General features: G+C 48.2%; 1 protein-coding gene across 2 annotated transcripts; it reads left to right on the forward strand.

Annotated features, from left to right (window-relative positions):
* The first annotated feature begins 553 nt into the window (after nucleotides 1-553).
* Nucleotides 554-6,610, forward strand: LOC106576507 (pseudouridylate synthase PUS7L). 2 transcript variants are annotated; one of them, XM_014153724.3, is made up of 10 exons: nucleotides 554-611; nucleotides 979-1,909; nucleotides 2,328-2,487; nucleotides 2,805-3,003; nucleotides 3,290-3,388; nucleotides 3,495-3,576; nucleotides 3,898-4,060; nucleotides 4,221-4,347; nucleotides 4,549-4,602; nucleotides 4,824-6,610. In XM_014153724.3, the coding sequence occupies exons 2-10, from the start codon at nucleotides 994-996 to the stop codon at nucleotides 6,426-6,428; spliced, it is 3,405 nt and encodes a 1,134-aa protein (XP_014009199.3). In that variant the 5' UTR covers nucleotides 554-611; nucleotides 979-993; the 3' UTR covers nucleotides 6,429-6,610. The 2 variants fall into 2 exon arrangements, with proteins under 2 accessions (XP_014009199.3, XP_082833970.1); XM_082977844.1 differs by having other exon boundaries at nucleotides 585-875.
* The last annotated feature ends 5,994 nt before the right edge of the window (nucleotides 6,611-12,604 follow it).

Genomic DNA, 12,604 nt, shown 5'->3' on the forward strand with positions numbered 1-12,604 from the left:
AAGCCTATTGACCACTGAGAGGTGTGAGTTTACTGAATAAAGCATTGCTCTCTGAATAGAGTTGGCAGTGAAGGGGGAAATAGTAGGCCAAATCTGCATTTCCCATCACGTTGTAATCCCACTCATTGGCACTAGTGGTAAGGGTAAACCTTTGGCCTGGCACATAAAAGATTACAATTAATAAGTAATGTTGGCTGGCTGCAGATCAGCTGATGTCAGATGATACAAATTAAAGGCATACCTGCTACATGCCTAATCTGTAATAAACCTTTGTAGTAATGTAGACCTCAATTAATGAAAATGTCTTTCCATTTATCTCAGAACATTATTTTACTGTGACTCACATAACTTAAATACAGAGTAGCCTATTCATACAGTTCAGCAAATCAGAAATGACCTTTTAAATGCAAATTGTTTGTCAAAAAATGCTAATGATTTACTTATGATGTATCTCTCTAGTCTATACTATGCAATATAATTATTAACAGGTGATTAGTCATCAGAAGACCAGAACAGTACTGTTTGAGACAAATAAAAGAGCACTTTCCCTTTAAGAACTTGTCACATGACATGATGCGGAAGAACTACAATCTCATGCTATAGTTGCACAGGTGTTTGTTTATTAGACATTTATTGCTAGAAATGTTCCTTTTTAGCACATTTATTATTGCATTCATTTATAATTAGATGATATAAGTGAAATTACAAATTTCTTAAATACTATGTTTTCCGCTGTTGGTAGAGCTTGGTAAACAGTAACGTATCCTAACAGTGTTCGCTAGCTAGCTACAATGTTACAGTGTGTTATGGTGTCACATTGATTCATTTAGCAAATGAAACCTTTTGTAGCACTGACACTTCACACTACATAACTGGTAAGACCGTTAATCTGTCTTAATACATGGCTTCTGATTATCAATTCATTGATTTTACATAACTTGGGGTGTAATATTGGTTTTATTCCTTTCTTTGCGACAGGACAGTCTATCTACCATGACTATGAAGGAGGAAGCACCGAGTGTCCCTGAGTGTTACATCTCAGAACATGAAGGGTTCTATGGAACCATCAAGAACTCCACCAGAGACTTTGTAGTCACAGAGATAGACATCCATGGCCAGATGGTCACTAAACCCAGTGTATCTGATGTTCCTCAATCATCCAACATTACTGAGGCATGCCCAGGTGCCAAGTCTGAAGGAAAGACAAATATTATTAGCCCAAAACATCAACACAACCTCAAAGAAGAGAATTGTCCTCCGGTTGTAAAGGATGTGGATTCAGAACCTGGACCCGGTCAGAATAGTGACATCACATCCACCGCCAGCCAAGACTGTTTTGACCTGAGAATGATACTGGGTCAGGTTGTCTGTGAAGAGCTAGAGCAGTTCACTGCTTTATTGAGAGAGGTGTCATCAAGTCCCAATGATGGCGTTGAGAAGAATCTGGCCAACCAAGAATCATCCAATGGCAGTGAGAAGAAGATGGCCAATCAAGAGTTGTCCCTGGGTTCATTCCCAGACAAACACCAAAGAGCTAACGTTCACCGTGCTGTCCGACACAACTTTCCCTTCCTGTTGACAGTAACCAACCAATCAGAGATCAGGGTTAAGGAGGACCCTGCCTTTAAGCTCCTATCAGGTTTGGTCTCTGAGGAGGAGGCCGAAGACTTTATCAGGTTCATCGACACCAAGATGCCTAACTCTGTGTACACGTTCAGGGGTGATGACAGTAAGGAGCACAGGACGGCAGTGCACCACTTCCTCAGTAGACGGTTTGGTAAACTGGTGGAGACCAAGAGCTTCAGTGACCAGCAGCAGAAGACTACAGCCATTACGGTGAGGTTGAGAGAAAAAGGGAAACCCAGGAAGAGGACGGCTGATGAGAGTAAAGATGAAGAGGTCTATACAGGTGAGAGGTCTATAGAGAACTTCACAGACTATGTTTCTCTCCTATATCTCTCTCTGTTTACTCTGTCTCTCCTATTTCTCTCTCCTACTTGATATGTTTTTCTCTTATGATGCTGTATGTACAGCAAGAAGAATGTTATTAGCCCAAGTAAGCATGGCAAGTAAGCATTTCACTGTTTATATCTGCTTTAAACTGTACATGACAAATAAATGTATCCTTTGATTTATCCTCCCCAAATCCTGAACATGGACCCCACAAAACTGACCTTAAATCAGTGTCTAAGACCAACCTCATCCCACTCATAACACTCTATTCCCTTGGCCATACTTGCATACTACTTAGAATGAAGCAATGTGTTGGGCCTGTAATCTAGGAAGTTAGTGTGGATACTGTTGTCATGGGTTTCCTCCCACTGCAGCGTTCACTCTGAGGAAGGAGAGCCAAGAGACTCTGGAGGCTATCAGCTACATGGCAGCTGTCCTGGGGGTGCTGCCCTCTGACTTCACCTACGCTGGCATCAAGGACAAGAGGGCCGTCACCTACCAGTCCATGGTGGTCAAGAAGATCTCACCACAACGGTAGATACAGTACAGTTGTTAGATAGAATGTGTTGCTGTTTCCATTCAAAGTCCTTGGCTCAGCCTATGTGCTGTGGTCAACTCCCCTAGACTACAAACAGAGAGTTGACTAAAGCACTAACAGACTGGACCACCAGGCTATCCTTGGCTATGGTTTGATGATAATGATGGATATTTACAAAGTGCTACATTCTATTGGGGGCAGACTCAACTCATCCACCACCACATTCATGCATTTCTAACATGCTAGTCCAGTGAGTTCACTGTCCACTGGGACCGGTCAGACTAGTGCTGATGGGAGGGATGTGTGTTGTCAGGCTGAGAGAGAAGACCAGTGAGTTTGAGAAGAGGGGGGTGGTCCTCTCCTCCGTCCGCTCCGTCTCTGAGCCTCTTCATCTGGGTAGACTCCAGGGGAACCACTTTGACCTGGTGGTACGGGATCTGAGACCACACCAGGGTCATGGCACACTGATGGAGCTGGACTCACTGGTGCAGGAGGCTGTGGAGAACGTACAGGTGAGACACTCCTATTCTGTGGCCTCCATTCAACCCTGGTCCTGGAGAGATGCAGGGTTTTGTCTAGTCCAACACTGAAACACTCAGTGTAACTAATCAACCTAATCACCAAGCGCTTGATTGGCTGAATAAAAACATCAGACCCTGTTGGCCCCCAGACCCAAACTTGGAAACAAATGTAGATTTCTCGGTGCACTTTGATAGTCATTTCCACTGCACTGTGAGTAATTGAGGAGTGTTGTTCTCTGATCTGTAGTGAGACGTTATTAAATGTCAATTCTTTTAGGTCAAGGGGTTTGTGAACTACTATGGACCTCAGAGGTTTGGGACTGGACAGAGTGTTCAGTCTGACTGCGTCGGACTGGCCCTGCTCAAAGAGGAAATGGTACATTTAGGTCTTCTGTGTTCTTATATTACAAGAAACTTTGGATGTCAGTGTTTGTATTTGTTCTGTCTGACTTGTGGTGTGGGTTGTCTTTCATGTGTCTCAGGTGGCAGCTGTCCGTCTGTTCTTCACACCAGAAGAGGGTGATGACTCTCAGAACGTTGCCAAGAGACACTTCCTCCAGACTGGTGAGAAATTCCTGTTTACACTAGTCACCATTTCCTGTTTACCATGTTCTCTGTTTTTATGGCCCCAACCTTTTTTCAGATACATTTTTTAAAATATTTTATTTCACCTTTATTTAACCAGGTAGGCTAGTTGAGAACAAGTTCTCATTTACAACTGCGACCTGTTCAAGATAAAGCAAAGCAGTTCGGCACATACAACAACACGGAGTTACACATGGAATAAACAAACATACAGTCAATAATACAGTAGAAAAAAATAATTTTCTACTCTTCTCCATTCTAACCCTGTTCCTCCACCCCTCTCCTCCCTCATCTCCTCAGATAATGCCAAGGAGGCCCTGTCTCTGATGCCCATGTCCAAGGCCAGAGAGAGGATGATGCTGAGGGCCCTACATCGCTATGGGACAGGCCCAGAGGGCTGCACCCGTGCCTGGCTCAGCCTGCCACATGGGATGAGGGTCTTCTACCCCCACGCATACTGCAGGTCTGGGATTTATATCACCTGTTTTATTGCTTTAAATATTCTGAATCCTTTATTCTTTATGGTTCTATTTGTATTCCTACTTTCATTTGCATTTCCTTCTTCCTCTTCACTCACTTTGTTTGAAGTATACTATATCAATAAAGATTGTTTTGATTTGCAGCCGGGTCTGGAACGAGGCGGCTGCACACAGGCTGACCACGCTGGGCCACAGGGCCAGGCAGGGAGATCTGGTCTGGAAGCAGAGGGGAGAGGAGGGGATAGAGGCGGGAGAAACCAGCTTACCTCAGGTAGTTCAGTTACAGGATGACTTAATAACAGAGTCAAATAAACAGTCAAAGTCACTTGTGTAAATCATTTTTAATCGGTGCTAGAGAGTTGGCCACTAGGCTCTATCTTTGAGTATGACACCTAGTGATACTCTCTCACTGAGATTGAACCAGTCATAAAGATGGTACTGAGATGGACCTTGGCACTCTCTACTCCCCCAGATTCATGTTGTTACTGCTGCAGAGGAGGAGGAGGAAGTCTACTCACTAGGACAGGTATGTACACACACACACACACACACACACACACCTGTCCACTCCCCTGTTCTACAGTACCTTGTACCATTTTAACTATTAATCTACTCTGCAAACATGGGTGTGTTGTCTGAGTGCGTTGCCGAGCCCGGTGGAACCTACATCCACAAAACACTACACAAATCAAATGGGTTATGATTCTATTGAATCCATTGTTCACTTCTGCTGTGCTCTTCCATCAGGTGGTTCTTCCCATGCTTGGCAACAGTGTGAAGTACCCAGAGAACCCTGTAGGGGGCTGGTACCAGGAGAGACTGGCGAGGGACGGACTACAGAGCTGTCGTTTCAGAGTCACTCCTCTCAAACTGAACCTCCCTGGCTGCTACCGTCCCTTACTGGCCATCCCACATAACCTGACCTACAGGCTGGAGCAGGGCCAGAGAGCTGGGGAGAGGCAGCAGGAGTGTAATGGAAAGTCACAGGCTAGTGGAGCGGTACCACAGCATCCCGGCACAGACACACCTAGACCTGGAGGTCTGGAGAGGCAGAGAGGAGGGGAGTCAGCGGTGCTGTACCCTGACACAGACACAACTAGACCTGGAGGTCTGGAGAGGCAGAGAGGAGGGGAGTCAGCGGTGCTGTACCCTGACACAGACACAACTAGACCTGGAGGTCTGGAGAGGCAGAGAGGAGGGGAGTCAGCGGTGCTGTACCCTGACACAGACACAACTAGACCTGGAGGTCTGGAGAGGCAGAGAGGAGGGGAGTCAGCGGTGCTGTACCCTGACACAGACACACCTAGACCTGGAGGTCTGGAGAGGCAGAGAGGAGGGGAGTCAGCGGTGCTGTACCCTGACACAGACACAACTAGACCTGGAGGTCTGGAGAGGCAGAGAGGAGGGGAGTCAGCGGTGCTGTACCCTGACACAGACACAACTAGACCTGGAGGTCTGGAGAGGCAGAGAGGAGGGGAGTCAGCGGTGCTGTACCCTGACACAGACACAACTAGACCTGGAGGTCTGGAGAGGCAGAGAGGAGGGGAGTCAGCGGTGCTGTACCCTGACACAGACACAACTAGACCTGGAGGTCTGGAGAGGCAGAGAGGAGGGGAGTCAGCGGTGCTGTACCCTGACACAGACACAACTAGACCTGGAGGTCTGGAGAGGCAGAGAGGAGGGGAGTCAGCGGTGCTGTACCCTGACACAGACACAACTAGACCTGGAGGTCTGGAGAGGCAGAGAGGAGGGGAGTCAGCGGTGCTGTACCCTGACACAGACACAACTAGACCTGGAGGTCTGGAGAGGCAGAGAGGAGGGGAGTCAGCGGTGCTGTACCCTGACACAGACACAACTAGACCTGGAGGTCTGGAGAGGCAGAGAGGAGGGGAGTCAGCGGTGCTGTACCCTGACACAGACACAACTAGACCTGGAGGTCTGGAGAGGCAGAGAGGAGGGGAGTCAGCGGTGCTGTACCCTGACACAGACACAACTAGACCTGGAGGTCTGGAGAGGCAGAGAGGAGGGGAGTCAGCGGTGCTGTACCCTGACACAGACACAACTAGACCTGGAGGTCTGGAGAGGCAGAGAGGAGGGGAGTCAGCGGTGCTGTACCCTGACACAGACACAACTAGACCTGGAGGTCTGGAGAGGCAGAGAGGAGGGGAGTCAGCGGTGCTGTACCCTGACACAGACACAACTAGACCTGGAGGTCTGGAGAGGCAGAGAGGAGGGGAGTCAGCGGTGCTGTACCCTGACACAGACACGCCTAGTTTGACGTTGAACTTTGACCTGGACTCTTCCTGCTACGCCACCGTCTGCCTCAGAGAGGTCATGAAATGTGACCCTTAAACTGGAGTCTCAGATGCTGTATGTACTACTGTGTACAGTATTTTGATTAGTATTGTGTTGTGTACACAGTCTGGCCTCTTTTGTGTAGATGTAAGATACTGCTACAGTATTGTGATCAGTTTGCTGATTCGTTGCCTGATTTGTCAGACATGTCGTTAATAAAAGAATGCTTTGTTAATTTACTGACTGGATGAGAAAGAATCACATTGAATGTTGAAGTGAATTTAGTTGTGTGAATGTAGAAGAACCTCAGCCTACACAGCATGGCCACTAGATGGTGATCTCAGCCTGCACAGCATGGCCACTAGATGGTGATCTCAGCCTACACAGCATGGCCACTAGAGGGTGATCTCAGCCTGCACAGCATGGCCACTAGATGGTGATCTCAGCCTACACAGCATGGCCACTAGAGGGTTATCTCAGCCTGCACAGCATGGCCACTAGATGGCGATCTCAGCCTGCACAGCATGGTCACTAGATGGTGATCTCAGCCTGCACAGCATGGCCACTAGATGGTGATCTCAGCCTGAACAGCATGGCCACTAGAGGGTGATCTCAGCCTGCACAGCATGGCCACTAGATGGTTATCTCAGCCTGAACAGCATGGCCACTAGAGGGTGATCTCAGCCTGAACAGCATGGTCACTAGAGGGTGATCTCAGCCTGAACAGCATGGTCACTAGATGGTGATCTCAGCCTGCACAGCATGGTCACTAGATGGTGATCTCAGCCTGAACAGCATGGTCACTAGAGGGTGATCTCAGCCTGCACAGCATGGTCACTAGAGGGTGATCTCAGCCTGAACAGCATGGCCACTAGAGGGTGATCTCAGCCTGCACAGCATGGCCACTAGAGGGTGATCTCAGCCTGCACAGCATGGCCACTAGAGGGTGATCTCAGCCTGCACAGCATGGTCACTAGATGGTGATCTCAGCCTGAACAGCATGGCCACTAGAGGGCGATCTCAGCCTGCATGGCATTGCCACTAGAGGGTGATCTCAGCCTGAACAGCATGGCCACTAGAGGGTGATCTCAGCCTGAACAGCATGGCCACTAGAGGGTGATCTCAGCCTGCACAGCATGGCCACTGGAGGGTGATATCAGCCTGCACTGCATGGCCACTAGAGGGGGATGTTGCCTCATGAGTTGTTTATCAGTTGAACAAGTGAATTAATACCTACTTGAAGGTACAGTTACTGAGTAAAACATGTTAATACTAGTCTGTCTCTCTTTAGATGCCAGTAGTGGACAAACTCTTGCCAAGCTATAGTAGGATAATGATCATTTGATCTGATAGAACAGGTTCTATCAGATAATAATTCTCATAAACTGATTCCTAAGTCTATGCCTGTCCGTACCCAACAAGTTATTGCTATGCTAATCTTTAATCTGCAACAGCAGCTGTGGGAATATTCAAGGGAACTCATATGAAATGTAATGAAGCATACACCCAATATATATAATATAATTCTCCCCTCATCATGCTCCAGCCTCTGGCTGGCCCTCTGAAATCTGAATAAAATTCAGACAGCTTTGCAGCATCTCAAATATGTTCCTACTACCTTTATGGTGCCAGGGCTCTGGTCAGAAGAAGTGCACTATAAAGGGAATAGGATGCCTTTTGGGACAGACAGCGTTTCTCCTGTGGGTCATTGGTAGATTTCAGACTATATTTTTTTTAAAGGCAGGACCATATCAAATTTCTGTCATGAATCATTTAATTTGATTCTTCACTTCCATTTTTAGCTTCTGTTAGTGATGTGAAAGCATTACCGTTAGAGAGTAAGTGTGGTATGTCTGAGTTTGGGTTTGTGGGTTCTGACTTGTAGTCGAGACTCAGGCCAAAGCAGCGTTTGGTGAAGTACCTGCCTGTAGGGTTAGGGCAGAGTGTCTGAGTGCCAGAAGGAGTGTACAGCAGACAGTATTAACTCCTCCTGAGGAAATCTCAAATGAAATGTGGCTTCTGAATATTTTCTGTACTAGTGACTTTTCCCCTGATCAATGGAATCTATTTATCTTTCAGGACCTCTATGTTGCAAGTCAAGCCCTTGGAGGGAATAGACGGACGTGGAAGGTGTTGTTTTGGATATGACAGGCTGACATAAGGCTACATAATGGGTCATAGCGTCTTAATAGCGTGTTGGTACACCTCCCCCTCCCTGTAGGCTAGTACAACTGGAGAGCCTTTCCAAAGTGACTACATGGTGTTTAGAGGTCAACCATCAAGCAGTCTTGGTTGTAGGTGGAGTTTTGATTTGGGGTTTGAAGTCTGAACTGGGATGGTTCTGTCTGTGTCCTGAGATGTGAATGTCCCGCTAACCAGCCTGAACTCAACAGCCCTCGTGGAGCATGAAGCCTACATCCCTGGGCCTCAGACACTTCCCTCTCATCAACCTGAATGTGTTTTAACTAGTGGATGTTATGTCAGGCCCATCCCTGTTCTTCACATACTGAATAGCATCTCTTAACCTAAAATACGGGCCTGAATTGCCCAGGAGTGTCTGTGAACTACTTTGACTTCACCACCATAATAGCACTGTCTGAGCAGTGATGTGCGTGCGTGTGTGCGTGCATGCGTGCGTCTGTGTGTGTGTGTGTGTGTGTGTGTGTGCGCGTGCGTGCGTGTGTGCGTGCGTGTGTGTGTGTGTGCGTGTGTCTGTGTGTGTGTGTATGCCTGCGTGCGTGTGTGTGTGCGTCTGTGTGTGTGTGTGTGTGCGTCTGTGTGTGTCGTGCGTGCGTGCGTGTGTGCGTGTGTGTGTGCGTGCGTGCGTGCGTCTGTGTGTGTGTGCGTGTGTGTGTGTGTGTGCGTGTGTGTGTGTATGCGTGCGTGCGTGTGTCGCGTCTGTGTGTGTGTGTGTGCGTGTGTGTGTGTGTGTGTGTGTGTGTGTGTGTGTGTGTGTGTGTGTGTGTATGCGTGCGCCCGTTCAACTATGGTCTCTCTATGCAGATAGACACAGAAGACTGAATATTGTCCCACTCAGTGAATCTCCGGCCAGCTGATTGTGCTTGGCATTGACCCTGAAGTGTCTGGACTACTTTGACTCCACAGCTCAGTCACAATCAAGTACTGCCTGGTCTGGCCTGGCCTGGCCTTGCCTGGTCTGGTCTGGTCTGATCCCTCTATACAGATAGATAGACACTGATGACTGGCTGAATAAGTCACACACACACTGAAACACAAACACAACACACATAACAACAACACACATCAGCCTGTGAAAAGTAGTACAATTATGAGGGGGAAGAGGGGACGATGTTGGGGGTAGACAGCCTGGTCGCTGTTGAGGGGTAGACAGCCTGGTCGCTGTTGAGGGGTAGACATCCTGGTCGCTGTTGAGGGGTAGACAGCCTGGTCGCTGTTGAGGGGTAGACAGCCTGGTCGCTGTTGAGGGGTAGACAGCCTGGTCGCTGTTGAGGGGTAGACAGCCTGGTCGCTGTTGAGGGGTAGACAGCCTGGTCGCTGTTGAGGGGTAGACATCCTGGTCGCTGTTGAGGGGTAGACAGCCTGGTCGCTGTTGAGGGGTAGACATCCTGGTCGTTGTTGAGGGGTAGACAGCCTGGTCGCTGTTGAGGGGTAGACAGCCTGGTCGCTGTTGAGGGGTAGACAGCCTGGTCGCTGTTGAGGGGTAGACATCCTGGTCGCTGTTGAGGGGTAGACAGCCTGGTCGCTGTTGAGGGGTAGACAGCCTGGTCGTTGTTGAGGGGTAGACAGCCTGGTCGTTGTTGAGGGGTAGACATCCTGGTCGTTGTTGAGGGGTAGACAGCCTGGTCGCTGTTGAGGGGTAGACAGCCTGGTCGCTGTTGAGGGGTAGACAGCCTGGTCGCTGTTGAGGGGTAGACAGCCTGGTCGCTGTTGAGGGGTAGACATCCTGGTCGCTGTTGAGGGGTAGACAGCCTGGTCGCTGTTGAGGGGTAGACAGCCTGGTCGTTGTTGAGGGGTAGACAGCCTGGTCGTTGTTGAGGGGTAGACAGCCTGGTCGTTGTTGAGGGGTAGATAGCCTGGTCGTTGTTGAGGGGTAGACATCCTGGTCGCTGTTGAGGGGTAGACAGCCTGGTCGTTGTTGAGGGGTAGACAGCCTGGTCGTTGTTGAGGGGTAGACAGCCTGGTCGTTGTTGAGGGGTAGACATCCTGGTCGTTGTTGAGGGGTAGACATCCTGGTCGTTGTTGAGGGGTAGACATCCTGGTCGCTGTTGAGGGGTAGACATCCTGGTCCCTGTTGAGGGGTAGACAGCCTGGTCGTTGTTTGATTTGTAGACAGCCTGGTCGTTGTTGAGGGGTAGACAGCCTGGTCGTTGTTTGATTGGTAGACAGCCTGGTCGTTGTTTGATTGGTAGACATCCTGGTCGTTGTTTGATTGGTAGACAGCCTGGTCGCTGTTTGATTGGTAGACAGCCTGGTCATTGTTTGATTGGTAGACAGCCTGGTCGCTGTTTGATTGGTAGACAGCCTGGTCATTTTTTGATTTGTAGACAGCCTGGTCGTTGTTTGATTGGTAGACAGCCTGGTCGTTGTTTGATTGGTAGACATCCTGGTCGTTGTTTGATTGGTAGACAGCCTGGTCGCTGTTTGATTGGTAGACAGCCTGGTCATTTTTTGATTTGTAGACAGCCTGGTCGTTGTTTGATTGGTAGACAGCCTGGTCGTTGTTTGATTGGTAGACATCCTGGTCGTTGTTTGATTGGTAGACAGCCTGGTCGTTGTTGAGAGGGTGGTAGTTGAGGGGTGGACAGCATGGTGGTAGTTGAGGGGACGTTTAGTCCGGGGAGTTAATTAGCTAAATGAGAAGTGTATGTTTCTCTTCTCCACTTCTCCAAGTTCACGGCACGGCAGGTGAGTTCAAGTTTCATGTTGCCTTTTTTCGTCCATAACAAAACACTGCTGTAATTTACAGGTCATAGAATGTCATGACACACTCAAGTTTGGTGTGGACACACACACACACACACACACACACACACACACACACACACACACACACACACACACACACACACACACACACACACACACACACACACACACACACACACACACACACACACACACACACACACACACACACACACACACACACACACACACTCTCCCAATAACAAGTAGCCTGGTCGGTGGCTGCACCTTGGTGTGTTGTGCTGATTGGACCTGGTTGGTTCTGTAGGAGGTTTTGGAGAACAGAGGCTTTCATTCATCAGAGATGTAAACACTGCTGTGAACTACGATCCTGTCTTAATTGTCTGCCTTCTTACCCCCAGACACTGGACCGGTGAGTGTTGCTCATTGAAGCAAGGGAGGCTTTATTTCACAGTTAATACATACATAGAAGAGTCATAAGATTATAGATGTGCAAAAGTGAACTATGTGATATTTAGACTGTCTTGCCTTTATGTCTTGCAATATCTATGTCTGTATACCAAGTAGGCCAGGGTTTCCCAAACTGGGTCCCGAGGCCCCCCTGGGTGCACCTTTTTGGTGTTGCTCTAGTACTATACAGCTGATTCAAATAACCAAATCATCTTCAAGCTTTGATTATTTGCATCAGCTGTGTATTTTTAGGGGAAAAAAACCAAGATGTGCACCGGGGGGGGGGGGGGAGGACTGAGTTTGGGAAACCATGCCGCAAGCTATGCCTGTAATTTGTCGGAAATCTAATTTCCCAATGAGACATCACAGTATTCTGTTATAGTGCTATCTCTGTTGATACATTAAAGCACAATCTATTGCACAATCTCCCTGCATGTGTAAACATCCTACTTCAATTCATCTGACTGCCTTCTTGTACTGTACTACAGAGAAGTGTTTCTCCTATTGTTATTCATTGAGTTTTTTATTTGTATTACTCTTTATAGTCACTAACTTACTTCGACTATTGTTGTTGCATTGTCGAGAGGTGAACCTGCAAGTACGTATTTCATTGCACTGTATTCATATTTATTATGTACCTGCCAAGGCAGCAGCTATTCTTCCTGGGGTTTATTATGGATCCCCATTAGTTCCTGCCAATGCAGCAGCTACTCTTCCTGGGGTTTATTATGGATCCCTATTAGTTCCTGCCAAGGCAGCAGCTACTCTTCCTGGGGTTTATTATGGATCCCCATTAGTTCCTGCCAAGGCAGCAGCTACTCTTCCTGGGGTTTATTATGGATCCCCATTAGTTCCTGCCAATGCAGCAGCTACTC

This window comes from Salmo salar, chromosome 07 (assembly GCF_965601325.2).
Source record: "Salmo salar chromosome 07, fSalSal1, whole genome shotgun sequence".
In the NCBI taxonomy this organism is placed as follows: Eukaryota; Metazoa; Chordata; class Actinopteri; order Salmoniformes; family Salmonidae; genus Salmo; species Salmo salar.

What these genes read in the sequence shown, in the direction of transcription:
- LOC106576507 (XM_014153724.3), top strand. Translation starts at nt 994, where the DNA reads ATGACTATGAAGGAGGAAGCACCGAGTGTCCCTGAGTGTTACATCTCA. An exon ending in AGATGAAGAGGTCTATACAG is followed by an intron (nt 1,910 to 2,327) that starts GTGAGAGGTCTA and finishes CTCCCACTGCAG; the next exon opens with CGTTCACTCTGAGGAAGGAG. An exon ending in AAGAAGATCTCACCACAACG is followed by an intron (nt 2,488 to 2,804) that starts GTAGATACAGTA and finishes GTGTGTTGTCAG; the next exon opens with GCTGAGAGAGAAGACCAGTG.